Genomic DNA, 22,818 nt, shown 5'->3' on the forward strand with positions numbered 1-22,818 from the left:
AGGGATGAGCTGGGGTCCAGCTGTCCCTATCACATTGAACTCGGCATCAGCCAGGAGAGACCTGGGTTCTGTGCAGGGCAGAGCAGTAGCTCTTTCCAGAAGCCAGCATAGGGTTGTGACTTACTGTATGTTGATTAGCATTTTGTTTAGTCTAATTTTAAATATTCCAAGAGATGGGGTTTCCTTTTTCTTTCTTCTTAACCATTGGGGTACGTGGGAAGTATGCACCATCCCTGTGATGCCGGGCTAGCAAGTTGCCCTCTAGCACTGGTGCAACTACTTCAATGCCTCTTTCTGGGCTTCCTGCTTGTGGACAGAGGGCAATGAAAGGAGGGAAGCAGGAGCTAACACACGAACCGAAGGCAATTGCCTGCTGAGTTGGACTGAGTAGCACAGGCACTCTGGGGGAAGACTTCAACCGGTGCAAAGTCATATTTGTCATCTTCAGATTTAAGCTGGCAGAAAAGGGACTTGGTCATCCCAAGAAATCTGACTGATAGAAGCCAATGTGGCAAGAAGATCTTCTGGAGGAGACTGTAGGAGATGCTGTGTGGGAGGGTGACATACCATTCATTGTGGTGGAGCCACCATAGGAATCACGCTCTGTCCTCAGACATTGTCACTGTCTCATGCTCTGTTTCTGGGGAGCACTGGAGAGGAGGTACTGCAAGAGCTGTCCTTGGCTGCTTCATCTCACCCTGGGGAGTTTGGCTTCAAGCAAGGAGGGCAGAGCTATGCCCTGGGCACATCACCCTTTGGTCTCAGTCCAAGATCCTGTCCTGAGTAAGGACCCCAGACTTAGGTGCTCACTTGAGCTTTCATTTGGGGGAAGCACCAATCTGACGGGACACAGAAAGGTTCCCTGTAGAGCAGTCTGGAGCACCTCAGCTGGGCTCTGCATGGGACTCCGAAAGCCAGTGGCCTCTTCCAACATTAAATCCATGTGTCCACCCTGCTCCTATGAGTTGTCTCCCCAGCTGGCATCTCAGTGGCCACAAGCGCTGCCAAGGGAGAGCAGCAAAGTGGATCGCTCCTTTCTTCTGTAGGGCTCTGGAGGTATGCCTTCACCGGCTCGCTCTGAGCCTGCAGCACTCCGGCTCCTGTCCCTGTCAGCAAGTGTGGGAGTCACTGGAGATGCTGGCAGGAAACTTGGCTCCTTTCATTTTATCTGTCCTCCAGCCATTTGGTGGCTGAGGCTGAACGCCTGCATGTGCTTTTTAGGGCTGTTGCTGAAGAGCATTGTGTGGCAGGTTGGCATCGCCACGGGGGAGGCTTGCCATACTCTGGGTGAGCGCTCTGTCTTGCTGTGCAGAACGTCGTCTGGCCCTGTTCTTCTAGGGACATGGTGAGAATGAGTCCCAGGGTGCATGGAAGAATCAGAAGCTGTAGGGATTGGAGTAAAGGTGCCAGATACCAAGATCATCTGCCTGATGACCTGTTTGTTTATGCACGAATCCACACCAGGTGTGATGAAGTGGCTGCTGTGGATGCAGGAATTGAGAAATCCATGCAAAGGTCCGAGGAAGCCCCACACGTGCCCAGCTCTCATAGCGGTGGGCAGTTATTGGCTCCTATCGACATTGCAGTGCAGTAAGTGGAGCAGGGAGGAGTCCAGCCGTCAGCAGGACGTGCATCAGCAGGACAGCCAATGGGGGAAAATGCCCTGAGGCTCAGTATTGATTCTTTTTATGTTTAATTTAGCGACCCAGATTTCCAAGGAGCAAGGCCATGGTATGCCTGGTCTGATGCTGGGCTGTGTCTTTGTATACCAGAGATGCATGGATATTTTCCTGCAACATCAAAAAGACCACTTGGCTGTCAAGCCCAGTGCTTTTCACTACTTCTAATGCCCTGAGAGCTGCAGGTCTTGAAGGCAAGTGGAGAAAGGTACATGGAAACTGAACATTCATCCCAGCCAACGGAGAGCTGCCCTTGGTCCCCCAGGGAGGAGACCTTGGCTTTGCCTTACAAGCTGGGCCAGCAAGCCTCAATGGACTGAAGCTGAGCAAAACCCCTGATCTACCTGGGGGAGCCTGCCCATCCTGGAGCTGGGCTCTGAGGCTTTCCCCATCCCCACGGGCTGTCTCTGCTGAGGAAGATACACTTGCTGTCTCTGGGTAGTGTCCGGAGAAACTACTCTCCGTGGCAGGCTGTTGCCCAGCTGATGTTTCTCGGGCCTTGCAAAAGGGGCTGGCATGGTTGTGGCCAGGTTTTGGTGGGCACTGGCTAGCCAATAGCACTGGTAGTTTGGCGGTGGGTCTGTAACGCAGCCTCAACAGCCTCTCTGGAGGCTTCAGGAGGCTTTGCTTCAGGCAGCTGAAGTCTGTAATGCAGACCTTTCAGAGGGCATTACAGCGGCACTGCCGATCATCTAGAAACAGCGATAGCTGGAGTTAGCTGCCCAGCCTCCATGCCAGCCCCCGTCTGCACTGTTATCCTACAGTCTCATTGCACAATTAAATAAAACAGTCATTGATATTTCCATGTGTCTCCCAGACTAGCAGCTAAATATCCTTCCCCTTCACTGCCCTTTATGCTTGCTGCGCACGAGGCCTTCCTCCAGTGGGAGCAGTGAGCCCCAGCCAGGTGCCTGCCTGCGCTGCCTGGGTGCAGAGCTGGGCAGACGAGGCTTCAGGTTGCTTTTCATTGAGGGAGTACGGGAAGGGTTCATGCCCCACTTATTCAGGTACCATGAATAAAAGCTTTTGCAACGGAGCACAGCCTGGAAGAAAGACTTCTTCTTGAAGGAATTAGTTGTCAGATGTCTGGAAGAGCTGAAAGTAGGCAGATGAGGCAGGAAGGATCTTCAAAGGTCTGGAGGATGATGGTGAGTGCTAGCTAATTTTGTAAGCTAATTAGAGTAAGGGTGGGCTTGGATGTGTTTCCCTGTCAGACAATGTGTTTCCACTAGACACACTGGTGGCCTTTTTTTCTTTTCCCATGTCTTCAGGCCACCGTTTTGAAGATAACCCTGGTGTGAGGAGACATCTGATGAAAAAACCATCTCGGAGTCAGATCACCAGGACAAGCAAAAAATTAGCATCGACTCCATCTGTGAAGAAAAGGAAGAAGAAGAAGAAGTTGGATAGAAAGCCCCACGAGGTATCCATGTGCTGTCCTCCCACACTTATTCAGAAGCCATAAATCAGGACCAGAAACAGGCACTTTATAAAGTGATAAATGTGGTTTCAATATAATTAATTCTTTACATGACCTTGGGGGTGACATTTCAAGCTCTTATCCGTTATCATAAGGGCTAAAAAGACACTTTTTTCAATAAAAGTGGAGATTTCTCTGAAATCACAAAGTTTCGACCTTAGGAAAAGGTTAAAAAGTCACAGAAATGGTAGTGCTGTTGTGGAAGGTGGCGGCACAGTAACATCACCATCTCTGGTAAGTGTGGGAAATTTGGGGGGAAACCAGGAAGCAGGCAGAGGACAAAATTGTCACAGTTTGGTAGAGGGGTGCAGCATTGCATCATTCTCTCTCCTCTGCCCACGCCATCTGACCTGGAGCTTTCTGGTGCTCCATGTGCTGATGGAAGCTCCTGCCATGCTGCCAGTGATATTTGTCCTGGCTGCTTCTGTTCACCAAGCCTCTGGTTAACTAAGGCAGGTTTGCTCAGGCAATGCTTTAGACCAAGTGATACCTTGAGAACAAACCTGAGGCTTCCACGTGTTGTTGATAGAGCTGTATGCATCAGGGGAAGTCTCATGTCCTCGCTGTAATTCGCACTTAGGTGTTCGTAGAGCTGAACGAGCTGGTGGTGGATAAAAACCAGGAGATGCACTGGAGGGAGACAGCCCGCTGGATCAAGTTTGAGGAGGATGTGGAGGAGGACACAGCAAGGTGGGGGAAACCCCACGTGGCTTCACTGTCCTTCCGCAGCCTGTTGGAGCTCAGGAAGACGATTGCCCACGGTGAGTCAGGAACCGTGGGCGAGGGTTTGTGTCTTGCTCTGGGACAGCTTTTGCTGGACAGCTTCTGTCACTGTTTGGCCCCTCACTGGAGACACTCCAACGGTGTCTGTGTCCAGGCTCCATGTAGGGTCTGCAGAGACAGACCATCCTGCAGCCCGTTTGCCAGGGTTTGCATTAGCCCAGGGGTGCCTGTGTTGGTTCCTTGCTCTGTTTGCTGCTTTCAGGCACGTGGCAGCTGTGACACCCAGCTGTGCCTGCACCTGCAGGTCTTTGAGCCATCTTTGGTGTGAAAGGTCAAGTTCGGTCAGGGTGGGTGACCAAAACGAGAGGGAGGTACCAGAGCTACTAGTGTGTCTTGGAGCTTTTGGGTCCTCTTGGGACAAGGGTTTACACAGAGGACATAGGACACCCGGACTTGGGGCATTTCTCAACTGAGAGAATATGTACCCCAACCAAAGCCTGGCTCCTGGTGGGACAGCTGTGTCCCCAGAGCGTGCGTGTGGTGGGGAGCGCTGCACACTAGGAGCAGGGCTCTTCCCCTCCTGCTGGCAGGTGCTGTCCTCCTTGACCTGGAACAGACCACGCTGCCCGGCATCGCTCACCTCATGGTGGAGACCATGATCATCTCTGACCAGATCAGAGCGGAGGACCGAGCCAACGTGCTGCGTGCCCTGCTGCTGAAGCACAGGTGGGTGGTACATGGCCGAGGGCTGCCAGGGCTCCGGGGTTGTCTGCAAGCCCCAAGTGGCATGGGAGGTGGGTCCCCTCATGGCCACTGCTCTCCCCCTCAGCCACCCCAATGATGAGAAGGAGGGCTTCTTCCCGAGGAACCATTCCAGCTCCAGCATGAACTCTATCGTGGGGAACCACCACCACAACCACACCACTGACACCTGCATGCCCCTCATGGGGGAAGAGCGCATCGAGATGGCCGACCCCAAGGCCCATGAGACTGAGTGCAAGGAGGTGAGGGTGACGTGGGGGGTTACTGCTTCTTTTTCCACACCCTGGGGACAACTGTTCGCCAGCGTCAGCCCTTGGCGCCCACCTCTGGGCTCCTTCATGGGGGGCCTTGTACTTGCGAGGGCCGAGCTCCCCTGGATCACCTGGAGCGCTGGAAATCAGGTCGCTGCGTTATGATTTCGGGACCTAATTTTAGCCTCACGCTGTATGCAGATGTCTGCTTGAGCATGCGATGGCAGCAACAGCCCTGGCGCTTGCAGGGTGGCCGTTCGCTGTGAGGGTGCCTTGCCTGTGAAGCAGGGCGTTGGGCGTGCAGCCGAGGGAAGCCCGGCTGCAGATATGCCAGTGGGGTCCAAGGCTGTGTAGGGAGACCAAGGCATGGGAGCTCCATCCTTACTTGTTTGTATTCTTCCCCAGCAGAAAAACCCGCATCTCCATAACTCTGAGGGCCACCGTAAATACCTGAAGCTGATGGAGAAGATCCCTGAAGATGCAGAGGCCACAGTGGTCCTCGTGGGTAAGAGGCAGTGTGTAGAGTCCCCTGGTGCCAAAAGAGACCAGGTCAGATCCTGGTCTGGCTCCAGCTGTCTGTGCCCTCCCTCCTGAGGGGTATTTGGTCATCTCGTGTGGGTTCCCAAAGTTCAACCGGGGAGGGAGCCTTGTACACTCTCTCCTTCGGTAACAATGCGCGTTTTGTTTGTCTGTGGTAAATGTAAGGAGTGCCTGGGTAGTTCCTTTCCTAAATTAAGAGGTTGATAGACACTGCTCCTGGAGGCCCAGCTTAGAGGAGAAAGTCCCGCCAGGCTCACCAGAACATCCCATTTTGCAGCTCAGAAGTAGGTAAGTGGTGCCCAAGGGACCAACGGCCAGGCACTGACTGCTATCGGGCCTCGTGCTGTCCTCTGACCATCGCTGCCCTCCATCTGGCCTCTTCACACCTCGCCAGCAGCTGGACCCTGCCCCTGGCCAGTGTTGGTTGCTGGTTTTGTGCGTCAGGGAGCTCTGAGTTTATGGAAGCAGGGCCTGGCTGGTGGCAAGGTCTTGGTTATCAGCCATAGCGCTGCCAGGAGATATTTCTCTGTACAAGAGGGCTGTGAGCGTGCAGGCTCGAGCATCAGTAGGCTTGGTGCTTTCTGACCACAAAAGAAGTCCTTCTCAGCACTTTGCTGGCATTAACATCTCAGCAAACGTAGCTACACTACAATCAAAGTAAATGTCATTGCCTATCCAGTAGATTAAAAGCTCAGGCAAAGAGGCTTGGCAGCTAAACCAAGCTGATGCTTAACTATGATGAGGCCAAATCAGCTTCATAAACACACTTTGAATACTCAGATAACTAAACACTGGCCATTTCTGAGGTAAGGCTGTGTCTTGGGATTCACTTGGCCACTCGGATGGCCCAGATTTGCCCATCTAACACAGAACACAGCTCTTTGCTGGATGCAGATGGCAGAAAGATCAGTAATAATGCCAGAGAAATACAAGTATTCAACAAACATTTGTGTTCGGTATGGGAAGGAAGCGGCTGGTGTGCTGGAGGGTGCGGGAGTGCTTCCCAATCTGTTAGGAACCAAGGAGGCTGCCAAGCGTAGATGAGATGCAGACATTGTAAAACAAACTGTGCAGTTTGCACCTATAAGTCTTTAGAGAACTGGCTCGTTTTCATCTGAAAAAAAAAACCGTCTAGGAATACAGGGAACATACGAGAAAAATGGAAGAAAGCTCATAGCATCAATGCTCAAGAAGGGAAGGACAGTGATCCAGTACCTATAGGTTGTTTAACCTGACGTCCTTCCCGGCCAACATAACGGCAGAGCTAATATGGGATTCAATTAATGAAGAGCTAAAGGATAAGAATGTAATTATTGCCAAGCAGTGAGGTTTATGGGAAATAGGTCATGTCAAGCAAACCTGATTTCATTCTTTGATGAGATTAGAAGTTTGCTTGATAAAAGTAAAGTGTAAGAGACTTCCTTTCATAAGGCAGTGGCTTAGTGGAAAACAACCTTCTGATTTAAAATTAGCCCCTTATAGTGTAAGTAGAGCCCATCTGTAAGAGATTAAGAATGGGCTAACTGGGAAGCTAAAGAAAGTAGCACTGCTTGGGAATGATCAGTGAACATGGGACTTGGAGCAGTCCTCGGCATGAAGCTCAGTGCTGTGTCCGTGGTCTGGAGACAGGTACAGGACTGCAGGGCTCATGGGAAGCCCCGAAATCCCTGTGTCCACTGTTAAAGGCAGCCTAGTAGAGCTCACCCCAGTGATTAACTCTGCTCAAAACATTGCCTCCTGGTAGGTTGTGTGCAGTTCCTGGAGCAACCAACTATGGCCTTTGTCCGACTAAATGAGGCCGTCTTCCTGGAATCTGTCTTGGAGGTCCCGATTCCTGTCAGATTCATCTTTGTGCTGCTGGGACCGAGCCAGGCCAACATGGACTACCATGAAATTGGCCGCTCAATCTCCACCCTCATGTCCGACAAGGTGAGGAGCTGACGGGCGGTGATGCTAGCACAGGCGAGGGAGCTTCAGTAGCTCCTCAGAAGTCAGTCCTGGGACGAGAGTGCTGAGAGATGCTGTGCAAGGCCCAGGTGGGGCGGGGAGGTGAGAGCACCTGGGATTTTTAAGAGCAGCCTGGCTCGACCAAGGTAGGATGCTCCAGTACGGAGGGAAGAGTAGAACGGACACTTGGCTGGGACAGAAAGTGCTAGGCTGGGTGAAGAAAGGGGCCATACGTAAAAGCAGGAGCAAAGGACTGCCCAAACTCCTGTTAAAGGAGTTGAGTTCAGCTGACGTTTCACAAACAGAGAGGAGGGGAGGCTGAGCGGTGCCTGTGACCATGAAGCCTGGCCCAGGCCACACTGACAAAAAGACCCAGCAATGCCTGGGTACTGTTGTCAGGTGTTTGCTAGAAGATTTCTAGCTGAGTCCCATGGCTGGGGCATCCATGCAGAGGAGCACATCCATGCAGGAGGAGAGATGAGGAGGCAGGAAGGTTTTTCTGCCAAGTGTGTGCACTGCTAGAAGTCCCCCATCTGGCTAGATGGCAGGAAAGTGAAATTCATTATCCTGGTAAGGAATTAAACGCAAAGAAAAGACAATCTGAGCATCTGCTGCATACATCCAGAACAGGAGAATCACAGGTTCACAGGGTCCTCCTGGCTGGTGCCATGTAACTAGAACCAAGTAACAAACCTGCCTGTCCTGCCACCAGTGCACAACTCTCCCTGAACTGGGGACTAAAAGGTCCACTCAGAGCAGGTGGGTTATAGGCGATAAGGGCTCCCAGCTGAAAGATCCCTTCCCAGGAGTTGCACAGGGCTCAGCTGAGACCGTGTTTTTAGCCAGAAGAGGTGAGGTGCCATATTCCAGCATCAGCACTGACTCTGTGGGCTGATCTCGCTCATTTGAGACTCTGCTCCTCCGTTGCTGGAGGAGGGGAGCCATCTGCTGCAGCCGGAGCTGGCCGCAGCCAGGTTACACAGTGGCTGGCGCCACGAAGAGAGTATGGTATCATTTACAGTTTGAAGTGGTGGCTCCAGGGAGTCTGTGTGCTGCAGGGACCTTAGCTGTCCCCTACCTGCTTTACAGGCTGTTCACTTGTTCATCTTCCTCCAGCCCTTTCTCTGTAGGCACGTTCCAGAGGCAATGCAGCGCTTCTGCCCATTTGCTAGCACCTCCCTGCCTATCTGCAGTAGTGCTGTCCCCTCATGGTCTCCTTGGAGTCCTTCCTTGTCATCTTGCCCTTGCTGTCAGGAGTATCTCCCCTTTTCTGCCTGGTTTCCTTCATGCTGTAGACTCCTGTTTTCCTTCCCTCTCCCATGTGGAGACTCCCAAGAGTCTCCCTGCTTAGGTCCTGGTTCTTGTGCTTTATCTGTGGTGCTTTAGGGCTTCACCAGCTTCTCCCTCAAAACAAACCAAGACCAGACTAGGAGGACATCGGTCTGTTGCAGACTCCTAATTTTGAGCTGCAGGGACAGGGAAAGTCTTTCATCTCTATGGTGCCTGGCTTCTTTACATTTCTGAGCTCGGCTCCAAATGAGAGCCCTGTGGGACTGAGCAATGGCATGCAGAGCTTGTAAGGAGAAGGATCTTGGCCAGATGCAGCCACAGTGATCTGGTGTGGCACAGGCTGGCCAGGTGTAGCATTGAGCCTAGGGAATGAGAGGCACCAGGCTGGCTGGGAAGCACAGATCTGATTTTGATTGATGCAGAAGTCCCATGAGGGGCACCCTGTGGTCTGGCAGTGCGTGCAGCTGGCAGAGATGCTGCAGGAGCAGGATCTTGGGCAAGAGCAGTGGGGCTTGGGGGAGAAAAGCAGGAGCAAGGAGGTCACTGGAAAGGGTGGATAGGGAAAGGAGGAGAGACATGGGATTAGGTGAGGGGCATTGGGTAGAAGGACAGGGAGGAGGCATTCAGGAGTGTGGGTCACGGAGTGGCAGTAGTGGGTCAAGGGAGCAGGATGTTACTGTATGGTCACATCGAGCCTTGTGTTTCCAGGCTGTAGGTAGCTGGGCGCACTCTTGGTCTGAGCCTTCCCCCTCTCTCTTTTTCCCTGCCCTTCTCAGCACTTCCATGAGGCTGCATACATGGCAGATGACCGTCAAGACCTTCTCAACGCAATCAATGAGTTCTTGGACTGCAGTATTGTCATCCCCCCGTCAGAGGTGGAGGGGAAAGACTTGCTCAAATCCATTGCCACCTTCCAAAAGTTGCTGCTGAGGAAGAGGAAGGAGAGGGAGCAGAAGTCCATGAAGGAGGGGGCTGTCCAGGAAGCCAAAGGTCTCTCCACTCACATTGGGCAAAAGAGTTTGTGCCTAGTGCCCTGCGTGCCCCAGTGGGCCCTCCCCTCACAGAACCTGGCAGAGGGGTGAGCAGGGCTTGGCTCCTGCAGTGGGGGGCGGAGAGGGGGGCAAGGGGAGGCAGGACAGTGGCTGTGGGCAGCTCTGGCAGCTGGCGGCAGCTGGAGGCAGTGGGATGTGCAGTCGCAGGGGGCCCACCAGGTTAGCACTGCTGGAGGAAGGTCTCATGGGCTATGGGGGAGAGGGAGAGCCCAAGGGCATACCTGCATTCCCCTGCTCAACCCTGCCCTCCGTGCACCTCTAGAGCTGTGTGAAGTGAAAGCTGAGGAAGAAGAGGAGGAAGCTGAGGACGACCCTTTGAAGCGGACCGGGATATTTTTTGGAGGTCTGGTTCGGGACATAAAGCGCAGGTACCCCAAATACCTCAGTGACATCAGAGACGCCTTGCACAGCCAGTGTCTCGCGGCCGTTCTCTTCATCTACTTTGCTGCTCTCTCTCCTGCCATCACCTTCGGGGGACTCCTAGGTAATGGGCCTGCTTTCTGGTCTGCTCTTTGCACGCTGGGACACTGGCTGTGTCTGTGTGATGCTGTGCTGGGGTGGGCTTCGGTGCTGCTCGCTCAGGGAGAGCGGCAGCGCTGCGCCTCGACTGCTGCCTTGTCCCCTCCCTGCCGCTTGGCCTCGGCTCCCCGGGCTCCCTCTGTGCTCCCTGCCCAACACAGGAGACCTCTGACTGGTGGGACGGGGACCTGCCTCCTTCGTCTGGAGCTGTGTCTGCAGCCTGCCTGCCTGTGGTGACGGTGCTTGTGTCCGGGCTATAACACTCACACGTTGTTCTCTTTCCCAGGAGAGAAAACTGAGGGTCTCATGGGGGTCTCCGAGCTGATAATCTCCACCTCGGTTTTAGGGATCCTCTTCTCCCTGCTCGGAGCCCAGCCTCTCCTGGTCATTGGCTTCTCAGGGCCTCTGCTGGTGTTTGAAGAAGCTTTTTACAAGGTACATGTGAGGCAGTGTCCATGCTTGGCACCTGCTCACTCAGATGGCATTTCTCAGTTCTCCAAAGGGTCTTTGGTGGTGTGGACTCCTTGGGTCCTGCCAGGCTGCCCTCAGCTCGGCTGGGGCTGGCCCTGGCTCTGCTGACCCTTTGCAGGTCACGCCATAGGGACTTCTGCCTCCTGTTGCTGTATCCCACGGGCTGACCCCCTTGAGGAGTGACAGTGGTACCAGCACTCCTCTACCTGCTGACTGTCAGGGGAGCGTCGTCCCCCAGCCCTGTGCTGCAGCCCATCCTGGCACAATGAGCACTTGTAGCTGCGTCCTAAAATACGGGTCCATAGTACTTTCTTGTTCGTGGGGCTTCCTTTGAAGACCGTTTCACAACTTTTCCCTGTGTCCAGGTTTCCTTGTATGGGAACCCAACAACGTTCACCCATTTGGGATGTCCCACATACATTACTCCCACCTCTCAGGATGAGCCCAAGGTCGTGTGCAGAGATGTTCTGGCCAGCCAGGATGGACATGTTTCTTTCTCAAGAAGCATGACCTCTTCACTATTAAAAGCATCCCCGTGTCACTGTACCTCCAAGCAATGGGTCTAATCCTTCTCCTTTTTTCTGACTCCTAGCATGTCTAGACTTTTAAAGCATGATTTTTCCTACAGTTAGATTTTCACCTTGGTGTGTCAAGAGTTTGGACCTGGTGATGCCATTGCACAGTGGAATTTTCTCTGCTCTCCTGTGGCCGCACTTCTCACTGACTGCTTTTGCTTTGCCCAGCCACTGTGTACAAAGGTGTACCTCTGCCCTGTGTGAGGGCACTGTCCCTGGGGGTACCGAGGAAGGCTGCAAAGGGAGGGATGTGATTTGTGCTGGAAGTAGTTGGTGTTGCTGTGTGTGGATGAGCAGAGGCAGTGGAGATGGTCTGTTCTGTGGTGACAGCCTGGGGGCTCTTCTCCGCATACAACTGTGCGCGTACGCAGGGCGCTGTCTGGGACTATGCCCCAGCTAACATAGTCTTTATGCAGCGGGACATAGCAGGCTGCTGAGGTTCTCCTTTGCGGGGAACAGGCTTGTGCTGTTGAGTGCGTGGAGCAGTGGATAGCTGTGTTTGAGTAATGGCACCTCCATATGGGTGGGATGGGGAGCGTCATGCATGGGGTGGCGTCAGCAGAGAGTGAAGGAGGTACTGTTACAAAGACTGCAGCGATAGAGGCCTGCTTGGTGTGAGCCGGCTGGTGTTAATGCAAAGTCTGTAACTTTACTTGTGACTCCAGCCCTGAATTTACTGTCTCTGTGCTGGATGCTCAAGCAGATGTAGATGCTTTTTTCCAGGAGAGTCTTTGATCTTAATGGGGAGCAGATGCGGGAGGCAGCCTGAGGAGCCATGAGTAACTCCTTCCCCTTTCCATTTCAGTTCTGCCAGACACAAGGCATTGAGTATCTGACAGGCAGAGTGTGGATTGGTTTGTGGCTCATCGTCTTCATCTTCATTATCGTGGCAGCTGAAGGAAGCTTCTTGGTGCGCTACATCTCGCCCTTCACCCAGGAGATCTTTGCTTTCCTCATCTCCCTCATCTTTATCTACGAGACCTTCTACAAACTGTACAAGGTGAACCTTCCCCAGGGAGATGGGCTGCCGCATCTCTTGATCCCCCAGGAACCTGCTGCTTTAGCATACAGGAGGCAGGGGAACAGGGCCACCTCAGCCACAGCTTTCCTAGGCGATCTGCAGAGCAGTTCTTTGCTGGCCTCTCATGCCCCAGCCCAGCTGGCCCCTGTGCCACCACAGAGGCTGGCAGGACGAGCCCTAACGTCTGTTTCCCCTTCTCTTCCTGCAGGAGGCATTAAAGAGGGGCCACTTTTCTCTCCCCAGCCCTCTCCAGCTGGGTAGGTTGCGAGGTGAGGTGACGGATGCTGGGATTGTCCGCGCCCACCATCTACCACCCTCACCTCTCCACAGAGCAGGACACCTCCGCTTCCCCCTGCCCCCAGTAGTGACAGTGCCCCCTGCCCCTCCTTGTGGTGACAGTGCCCGCTGCTTCTCTCATCTCTGCCCAGGTATTTGCAGAACATCCTCTGCTGAAGTTCTACCCACCAAATGTGCAGAGTGGCCTGAATGCCAGCATGCTCTCTGCGGATGCGATGTCACTGGGAATCAGGATGCAGCCCAACACTGCTCTCCTCTCCCTCATCCTCATGCTAGGCACCTTCTTCATTGCCTTCTTTATGCGCAAGTTCAAGAACAGCCGTTTCTTAGGAGGAAAGGTAAGAAGTTTGTGGGACCCAGATGTTAAGGACAAGGGACGTGCCAAACAAATAATGCTTCTTGCTACAGACCTTTGTTCTCCAGAGCATTTGGACCGTCCCCCAAAGAAACACCAGCAATCCCTTAAATACCATGCAGAAGGAATAGTAGCCTGACCTAGGCTGCAGACCAGAGCTGGCTATTGGTGGTGGTATCTGCACTGTCCTGCTCCAGTGAGCTTTGCTGAAAAGTCCTCTGGACCTTGGGAAAGCTCCTTTGGCTGGATACAAGTCTGTTAAACTAGAATATAGGAGGAAGAGCTTACAACTTGTTCCCTTTGGACATCTCTCTACATGCAGGACATCTGTGTAATACCCGGAGCACCATCCAAATAGGCCAGTAGGAGCAGTTAGCCAGTCACTTAAGAGTGGCTGGAGGACTGTGTGTTATGTGGGCAGTGGGATGCGCAGCCCCATGCGTCAAGGCTGGGTTCCCTTGCCCTGCTCATCAGCAGTGCTCAGGTTTGCAGTGGCGCTTGGCCCCATCTGGGGCTTCGTTTTGCTGCAGGCTGCCTGTAGCAGGGTGGGTGCACGGAGCCGGCCCGTTTCCTTTGCTAGCGAGGGTGTTTGTTCTGCAGGCTCGGCGGATTATCGGAGACTTCGGGATCCCCATCTCCATCCTGGTCATGGTGCTGGTGGATTACACCATTACTGACACGTACACACAGGTAGGCGCCAGCGCCGCCCCCAGAGCCCCTCCTGCAGCCCAGCAGTGATCCCTGCGGCACCGTGGCCTGTTCTTGTGCAACGGGGGATTTGTATTTCTGCCTCTTTAGTCCAGCGCAAAGCAAACAGAGATGCTCCTCTCGTCCTCACTCCCATGCTGAAGGGAAGCTCCAAGGGTCTTGCTGAGACCGAGACCAGAGCTCCAGGGACTGGAGTGTCCTGGTATCCCTCTGGTGTTCCAGCTGTTAGTAGGGGAGGCTTTAGGGGACCGGAGAGATTCAGTGCAATTAATTCCTTGTTTGTAACTCTAAAAACATACATACATTTTTTCCCCCTTTTTTAGTAGATGTGTAGTTATATCTTTTTGTTTTGGTATTTTTTTCAACTAACCTCGGGGAGAGGCTGAAAGGTAGTTCCTGTTCAGCATGCAAGCTTTTTATCAAGACAGCCCGAGGCTTAACAGAATCCAAATGCATTTTTATTCATTTAAATTTCAATGAAAAATCTGGTTTTATCAGACGTTAGTAAAATCATGCACTTTGTTACATCCTTTTCGTACCCTTCTACACTTCCACAATTAATATCAAAAGCATTATCATTTCAGTATTAACTCAGCATACGTACAAAGCTTTCCGAGAAAACGGTACTTAGTTACACAGCTTAGCTCAAGCACAAGCATTCCAGGAATATTATTCATACTTATGCTGATTAACATAAATGCAAATCATAAACTCTTCCTGCAGTGCTCACGCAGGCAGAGAGCAAGAACTGCTGTAGAGCAGCGCAGAGCCGAGAGTTCAAATGCTGGTGAACGCAGGGTCAGGACGATGTACAGCTAGGAGTCTGTGTGGTCTCTGATGGGAGCACAAACATGATATTCCCTCTGAACACGATCAGAGCGAGGTCATTTCCAGAGAATGTGGACACTTCTGAAGCCCACACTGCAAAAACAATACTGAAAAATGTCTCAGAAAAGGCTTCGGAAGTCTGGAAAGCCACCTTAGAGAAGGGTAGGCAGTCAAGGACACTTGATTTGTCCAAGCAGAGGTCCAAGGAGCATTTTAACTGTGGTCTGCAAGCACTGGCTTGGGGGTGAGGTTCCTGAGGTCTCTTGGACAAAAGCCAAGGGAATTCCAATAGCTGAAAGGAAATGAGACAGGCCCATGTCAGGGGCCATGGGATTTTTTGCACTGAAGGGGATTATCCATGAGAAAGTCCAGCTCAGGTCAGGGTGGCTGTCCCATCATCTGAGGCGTTCAGACCAGGGAGACCAGGAGGATCAAGGCTAGTCCTGTGTGAGGCTGTGGGCACATGTGTATTGATGAGTAACTGCTGGGTTTTGTGGCTACACCACCAGAAGCTGAATGTCCCCTCTGGCCTGTCGGTCACATCTCCTCACAAGCGTGGCTGGTTCATTCACCCTATGGGCAGCAGTGGGACCTTTCCGATGTGGATGATGTTCGCCTCTGCCATCCCTGCCCTTCTGGTCTTCATTCTTATCTTCATGGAGACACAGATCACTACGTGAGTACCTCCGCCGCCAACGCCAACCGTCACTAACCCCTGGGCAGGCAAGGCTGGGACAAGTGCTGGTGCCATTCGTGTGGGATGTGCCTGGCATCCCAGCGAGGAAGCAAGGGCAGGATCCTGGCCATTTCAGACTGTACCTTCTTGGGTTCTCCTGTCGTCTCTTGGCTCCCCTCCTGGAATACAGTGTGGTGGAGACCTGCCTCAGCCAAGCACAGGAGGAAACCTCTAACCTGAGCTTGACAGCCACCATCCCTCTCCTCAGCCATCTCCTTGTTGTCCCCATGTGTGCTTTCTCCAGAGAGTGAACATTGTCCCCAGCTGCAGTGCTGTCCCCTGGGCACGGGGCTGGGCCTGGCACTGACCCGGGCTCTTTTTCCTCCCAGGCTGATTGTGAGCAAGAAGGAGAGGAAGCTGCTGAAAGGCTCTGGCTTCCACCTGGACCTGCTGCTCATTGGCACTATGGGGGGGCTTTGTGCACTCTTTGGGCTGCCCTGGCTGACCGCAGCGACGGTGCGCTCCGTCACTCATGTCAATGCTCTGACAGTCATGAGCAAGGCCATCGCACCAGGAGAGAAGCCCAAGATCGAGGAGGTGAAGGAGCAGCGTGTGACCGGAGTGCTTATTGCCGCCCTCGTCGGTAAGCCTCTGCTCGGGTGAAGGAGTGAGGGGGGAGGTCAGGGCCGACCACTTGAATCTCCTGGCTGTGTCCCTGCCCCGCGGGCCGGACTGCGCCCTGCCCACTCGCTGCAGGACTGTCCCCACCAACACTCAGCTCTTCTCTGGCAGCCTTCAGTACCCTGCCATGGCCAGTCCATCTCGGCAACCCTTCCAGCTAGACCCTTCTTGAGCTTCCTTCCCCTTGCGCCCCGGGACAGAGAGAGAGGAGGCGGGAGAGGGACGGAGGCCGAGGTGCCTTGCGGAGGGGCTGGCGTGGGACACACCATGCCCTGAGCTCTGTCTGTGCAGGTCTGTCCATTGTGATGGGGAACATGCTGCGGCAGATCCCGCTGGCTGTGCTCTTCGGCATCTTCCTCTACATGGGGGTTACGTCGCTCACTGGCATCCAGCTCTATGAGCGGCTGCTCCTGATCTTCATGCCATCCAAGCACCACCCTGACCACATCTATGTTGTCAAGGTGAGCGAAGGCAGGTTGCGGGGAACCAGGTAACGAGGAGCAGAGGAAGAAGAGGCAGGTTAGGGGAGGATGATGCGTTGCTAAAGTGATGCTTGGCTTGGTGACCCCCCTTGGCTGCAAGTTTGTGCTGAGAAGTAAGTGCACGGATACAACGCTAGGATAGCGTGCTGATAGGCTGGACACAGGAGTGTATTGCCAGGGTATTGTATGGACGGGCTGTTTGTAGGAGTGATGCATTGCTTGAGCGGGTGTAGGGACACTGCCAGCTATGCTGCTAGGTTGCACAGAGGCTGATGAGTTATGGAGCTCTGCCTTCCTGTAGAGTACAGGCAGGTAGAGAGTGCAGCAGTGTTGTGATACTGTACTATGCTATGCAGAAAGGTTATGTTTTGCCAGTTGGCAATCTGTGTGGAAGGACAATGTGTTCTTAGACTGCATTTACTTCCCTAGGTGAAGACCTGGAGAATGAATCTCTTCACCTGCATTCAACTGGCCTGCATTGTGCTGCTCTGGGTGGTGAAATCTACGGTGGCATCCCTGGCCTTCCCCTTCGTCCTGATCATGACAGTGCCATTGCGACGCTTCGTGCTGCCCCGCTTCTTCCACGACAGGGAGCTCAAAGCGGTAAGCAAATACCTGTCCTCACAGTCTAGCTTGCAACACTGGAGTGAGGTTGAGGAGATTTGGTAGACTGAAAGACTTGGGAGATCCTAGGCCAGCAAAGCCTTGGCTTTCCCTGCTATTGTCTGGGGGTCTTTATTCAATTGCAGTAGGTGGGTGGTTGGCTTCCTCAGAGCTTGTAGCCCTGGGAGTGCAGTGTGGGGTGGATGGGCACCCTAGGCAAGGAGGCAGAGGATCCTGCCACGCAGAGGCCTGGAATAAGGGTTTCCTCTTCCATCCTCCTCCCCATTCGTGGCTCATTCATCAAGCGGCACCCCATTTCCCCACTGAGAGAGCAGCAAGGACAGCCCAGCAGCACACGAGAGCCTGTGGCTGCTTGGCACAGGAGCATGTAACCACAGTGCCAGGGTGCTGGCAGCTCCTCGTGTGTTGGCAGCTTCTCTGCCGCTGCCAACATCCCAAGCTCCTGTTGGAGAGCAGCCTGGAGCAGCACCCAGAAGTGGGTGCTGCCAGCAGGAGAGGAGGGAGGAGCTGCTGTGCCGGACCAAAGCCCCAGTGATGGGGCACTGTCAAAGAAGAACACTTACAGGGAAGGGCCTCAGGCTGGGGGTGCATGGACGGGCATGAGGGACAAAAAAAGGAGCCTGTTGGGAGGGGAAGGAGCAAGAGCTTTGCTCTTCCCAGCGCAGCCCAGATGCCTGGTTTGCTGCAGGCTGATCCCTCCGTGCCAGGCTTGACCCCGCGCTGGGGACAGCTGTGGCCTTCAGAGCCTGGTCTCTGCCTCTCCCCAGTTGGACTCAGAGGATGCGGAGCCGAACTTCGATGAGGACGGCCGGGATGAGTACAACGAGCTGCACATGCCTGTGTGAGCTGGGAGCTGCCCTCCCCGCTCATGGGACAGGCTGCTCGCGCCTGCTCGTCCCTCCCAAGGACTAACTGGAGACTTGCCATGAGTCACGCGATCTCTTGCCTGGACCAACGAACGGCTGTTCCATAGCCCTGCAGGAGGCAGCCCCGGCTCCTGCTGCCCCATCGCTCGCTCAGCAGGCTGTGAGTCTCTCTCCTCTTGGACCTGGTGGGCTGAGAGATGCCTCTCACATCCCGAAGCTGTGTGGGTCCCGAGTGCCCGTGGGTCAGGGGTCTGCCCCCTCCCCGCTAGAGGCAGCCTGTGCCTGGTCTGCAGGTGGTGAAGGGGAGCCGTGCCAGCTGGTGCCACTGTGTCCCCTTCCGCTACCATGAAGCTTGGGTATCTCAGCACCACGTGCCATTGAGCAGTCACAGGGATGGGCTGGATGCTGCCTGTGGACGGCCAGTGGGCTTCTCCCAGGCCAGCAGCCTCCTTGCTCGGCTGGCGCTCCTGCTCCCTCTGCCCCCTTCCGGGAGTGCTCATGCCGGGCCTGTGCCACAGCCGCTGGCCCACCTGGCTGCTGCAGCCTGGCAGACGGGCAAGGAGGGACCAGCACCCTGGCCCTGTCCTTCAGACAGCTTCCCACAGGACTGTTTTCAGCTCTTGCTCAGCATGGGGGAGGATGTGTGCTTCCTCCCAATTTTCCCAACCCTCTTCCCAAAGGAAAACTGCACAGAGAGGGGAGGCTGGGGATAAGCAGATATCCTGAAGCCTCGAGTGCCTGCCCTCTTGCAGGGACTAAGAGGAGTCTTGTGCCATTCTGCACAAAGGCTGCAGGGGTAAAAACTCATCACAGGGCTGCATCCCAGTTCCTGGTCCCCACGTTCCTGTCCCTGAGAACAAACCATATTTAAGAAGCTATACAAGAGGTGTAGTGTTGGAGCACAAAACAGTCCTTTGGGTCCCCTCCCTTTCCCTGTGCAGTGATCCACTGGGTCTGGCTCCCTGTAGCCCTACAAGGAAGTTACTGAAACCCCCAGCCCCAATTCTGCTGCCATATTGGGGTGACCTTTCACGTCCAGGGGTGCCCTCCAAGTGGGAAGGAACAGCATTCAGTGTGCCCAGAGCTCAGCCCCTGTCACCTCTGGGCAGCTCCGAACACCTTTCCGCCTGGCAGGGCTGTCCCCTGGGGTCTCCCCGGGCTGGCAGCCCCCCGTCAGAGCTGCCTTAGAAACTGCTGACGGTGCCCTTGCTGCCCGTGGCGGCTCTGAGGGTAGTGCCAGAGGAGACGGGCACCCTAGCCTCTCCCTGATGGTGGGAGCCGGAGTGGCCTTGTGGAGGAGGCTGGGATGCTCACTGCACTATTGGACTGGGGACAAGCTGCTGCCCCAGTTCCCGTTTAGCCTGGCTCCTGCGAGAGATGGTGGGTGCTTCATTACCAGGAGGGTCCTACGCCTTCCCCGGCAGGCTGCGGATCCCACCAGAGAGAGAAACCTCCCCCGTGGCAGGTTCCTGCCCCACAGCCTGGCCCCCCTGCAGGGCCTGGGGCAGAGAGACGAGTGTCTCTGTGTGTCTGTGGCCGTGTGTGTCCTGTCCTCCCCGTGTAGTGTAGGAGGCCTGTTGTCGCTGTGCATTGTGACTCCTCTGACTGTAGTGGAAACAGCTACACTAATAAACTCTTCACAGGAACCGCTTTTGTTTGTTAATTGGCAATAAATTAATTTGATTGAAATTCCACGACATAAAACTGTTTCTTGCCCACAACAGTAGCCAGTGAGGGAGCAAGCCCCAGCTGGAGTGGGGGCTGTCACCTTGTCACCCACTACCAGCACGGAGGTGGGCTCTCCACCACCATCACCAAGCAGGCTGGTTACTGTGGGCCCAGTTGGAGCCCCCATGCTGGCTGCTGGAAACAGGAGGCTGAGCCCCGTATTTAATCACAAACGCGTATTCATGCCTGCGTGCATCCATACACGCGCGCATGCATGTGCCTGCGTGCTCAGCAGCGCTTGGTGCTCATCTCCTTACCCAGCCTGTAGCCACACGCCAAACGGCAGGGCCGTGGGCTGAGCGTGGAGGAAACATCTCATTAAACACACGTTCCCTCCACACTTTCCTCCCAGGCCGAGCCAGGTCCCTGTGAGCCGCTGGCTGCCCGCAGCCCACGTGGTGATGGGTTGGACGTCCTCCCGTCGTGCTCTCCTGGGTGCTGCTGCTGGGAGTAGGCGGTGGTCCCACCTCCTGTCGTCAGGGTCGCTGGCTGCTCCTGGGGCTGGCCGCTGCCATGGAGCACGCGGCAGAGGGCTGAGCCCGCCCGGGCGCAGGGGTGGTGGCCGTCCCGCTTCTGAGCTGGGCCTGCTGTGGGGCAGGCAGCGCGTGGCCTCGCAGCATCCTCTCCAGGTCTCGGCAGCGCTGCTGAACCTGAGGGAGAGGAGGCAGCGCGGGTGCCCGGCTCCTGAGCATCCAGGTGGGCTGGATGGGAGCATCCACGAATGTTTCCCGCAGGCTGCTCCGCCATGTTAAGAAACACTCCCTCTCCCTTCCCCACTCCATGGCTTTCCTTCCTCACACCTGAATGCCTAGGGCTACCCAACAGGCCATCAGTTTGGACCAGAGAGGTTATGGCTCTATCCAGTCCCACAAGATCCGTGTCTCCACCTGGATGTCCAGCCCTTTCCGTGCAGCTCCATTGCTGCGGTAGTGCCCCTGCTCTCACCCTGGGACACAGGGCAGGGCGCGCAAGCAGAGCCAGCGCGCGCCCCTTACCGCATGGATCCTCCGGAGGAGGATGGGCCTGATCTCCAGCTCCAGCAGCCAGTCGGCCTCCAAGATGCTGTGGTGGTACTCCTCCAGCTCCAGTCTCTTCTGGAGCTCCTCGGCCAGGGCAGCCTGGTGCCGGCAACCTCCTGTACCCATAGCCTTACCCCGGCTCTGCCGGGGCTGGGCCAGCTGCATCCCCTCGCCCCGCTGCTGCAGGCGCAGGACATGGATGCGCCGGGCGACGTGATGGACCTGGGCGTGCAGGGCGGCCGCCCGCTCCCCGCGGTGCAGCAGAGCCAGCAACTCCTCCCGGCTCTCCCGCAGCCGGGCTTGCAGCACCCTGGTGCTGCCGCCTGCGCCCGAGGGCTGCAGCGGGACCAAGTGGTCGGGCAAGCCCAGGGGAGAGCCGGGCTGCTGGGGGGTCCTGCCGCGCAGTGGGGGCTGCACAGGGCTGGGAGCCAGTCCTGCTCTGCCCCGCGCTGGTGGCTGTTGTGGCAGTGATGATGATGGTGACGGTGGCAGGGAGAGGCTGTACCTGCTGCGGTGGAGATGGACCCACTGCCGGGCGAGATCCGCCGTGGCCAAGCTCTGGTGAAAGACATCGGGGACGAGCCGCAAGACCTTCACAAAGGGCCCCACGCCGACGAAGCCACACAGGTCACGCAGGCTGCGGGGGCTGAAGACCCGCTCGCTGAGGGGGCCCCCCTGCAGCAGCAGCGCCCAGTTGCGCCGGTGGGTGAAGAGCTGTGCGGCCAGGCGCGGGATGGATGCTGAGGGGGACCGCCGGGTGGGGCAGGCAGCCGGCTCCTCGTGCATGTACAAGTTCTCGCAGAGTGGGACCACCACCCTGGCGTCAAACCTCTCCTTCAGCGCACTCAGGTGCTGCAGGTAACAGGCCAGCCAGCCCACGTAGCTGGCCACGTCGGGGCTGGCCGAGCCGGGCTGGCACTGGGCAAGCCTCTGCAGGTGCTGCCAGCTCTCCACCTGCCCCGAGGGGCTCCGCGGCAGCACCAGCAGCAGCACGTGGTACAGGCTGCGCAGGTCGAAGCCCTGCCGGCACCACTGCACGTGCCTCATGAAGGCGCTGATCTCCCCTTCGAGGGCAGAGTAGAGGGCCTCCATGGGCGGCCTTGGTGATGGAGAGGAGGCAGCCGGGATCGCAGGTCACCCAACAGTCCCGGGCTCTGGATGTGCTGGGAAACGCAGCGCACCAGGATGCGACGCAGGGGCTGGTGCAGGCAGGATTGCTGTGGGGGCTCTGGTTTGGGTCACGCCTGTGGGCTCAGCCAGTAGACGCTGCTACCAAAGGCCGGCGTGCCGCTTTGAAGGATGGGACACCTGGCCAGCTCAGATGAGTCGGTCCCCGTTGCTCTGCCGGAGCGGAGATGGCGGGTGGGTGGGGAGGAGGGCAACAGGGATGGGCTGGGGTGGGAGGAGTGGGGGAGCTATAGGGGGTGAGCTCAGAGGGGTACCCCCGCTTTGGCGGAACCAGAGAAGGGAGAGGCTGCTGGGTGCTGCCGCACCGGGGAGCACGCTGGACTGCAAAATGCTGGTGCAGTGCAGGGAGAGGAGCGGAGAGGCTGCCTGCAGCCCCAGGGGGAGAACAGCCCGGGTGCCTGCGGCCCCCCAGCTGCCCTGGGGCATGCTCTGGGACGGGGCAAGTGTCCTCCTGCTCCCTAGAAGGGGACTCGGTCGTACCGGACCAGATCTCCACTCCGACCAGCAGCTTCTCCCTCCTCTTTGCTGTCTGAGAAGAGGTTTATCTTTACAAGAGTAAGCAGCCACCCTTGCCTGCCTGGAAAACTAAAAATAGGAGGTCTGTTCCCAAAACGATCAAATGTATTATTTTAAACCATTGTGTGTTTAGGCAGACTATTTGGGTTTCTGCTTCTGCCACCCGGGTTCAAGTACGCTCAAGCTGTCTTCTCCAGCTATTTTTATTCTCCGCAGCCAGGAGGGGCTGGCACATCTCTGTTGTGAGATACCACTGGCACCCGTTCACATGGCTGTGTGGCTGGGAAGTTAAGGAAATTGCTGGCTAAGACCATCTCCACGACAAAACTGGGAACCAGTGCCACTGGCATAGTTTCCTCTTTCCCCTGTATATCTGGAAGTCCTTGCCTGGACTATGCTGTCTGCTGTCCAGGAACTCAAACTTCATAAAAGTAAATTGAAAAATCCTTTTTCCTCCTGGTGAGGAGGGGATTGTGAGCCCAGCACCTGGGGGGATAGGTAAACATGGCAGGAGGCGGCAGCGCCGCACGTTCCTCGCAC

At 55.6% G+C, this 22,818-nt stretch overlaps 1 protein-coding gene across 3 annotated transcripts in view; it reads left to right on the forward strand.

The window, feature by feature from the left end:
- The window catches only part of SLC4A3 (solute carrier family 4 member 3), a 34,448-nt gene extending 14,958 nt beyond the window's left edge, over positions 1-19,490 (forward strand). For 2 of the 3 annotated variants that reach the window (XM_075153066.1, XM_075153067.1), the window contains 17 exons: positions 2,951-3,102; positions 3,740-3,920; positions 4,473-4,608; positions 4,712-4,886; positions 5,301-5,400; positions 7,180-7,364; positions 9,449-9,662; positions 9,987-10,208; positions 10,530-10,678; positions 12,095-12,289; positions 12,739-12,945; positions 13,563-13,652; positions 15,008-15,174; positions 15,564-15,817; positions 16,147-16,316; positions 16,767-16,940; positions 17,729-19,490. In XM_075153066.1, coding sequence (XP_075009167.1) covers positions 2,951-3,102; positions 3,740-3,920; positions 4,473-4,608; positions 4,712-4,886; positions 5,301-5,400; positions 7,180-7,364; positions 9,449-9,662; positions 9,987-10,208; positions 10,530-10,678; positions 12,095-12,289; positions 12,739-12,945; positions 13,563-13,652; positions 15,008-15,174; positions 15,564-15,817; positions 16,147-16,316; positions 16,767-16,940; positions 17,729-17,806 — 2,849 coding nt within the window. In that variant the 3' untranslated portion in view covers positions 17,807-19,490. The remainder of the gene's footprint in view (positions 1-2,950; positions 3,103-3,739; positions 3,921-4,472; positions 4,609-4,711; positions 4,887-5,300; positions 5,401-7,179; positions 7,365-9,448; positions 9,663-9,986; positions 10,209-10,529; positions 10,679-12,094; positions 12,290-12,738; positions 12,946-13,562; positions 13,653-15,007; positions 15,175-15,563; positions 15,818-16,146; positions 16,317-16,766; positions 16,941-17,728) is intronic. The other variant, XM_075153068.1, reaches the window with a different exon arrangement.
- Positions 19,491-22,818: the final 3,328 nt, after the last annotated feature.

The sequence above is a fragment of the Calonectris borealis genome, chromosome 6 (assembly GCF_964195595.1).
Source record: "Calonectris borealis chromosome 6, bCalBor7.hap1.2, whole genome shotgun sequence".
Taxonomy (NCBI): Eukaryota; Metazoa; Chordata; class Aves; order Procellariiformes; family Procellariidae; genus Calonectris; species Calonectris borealis.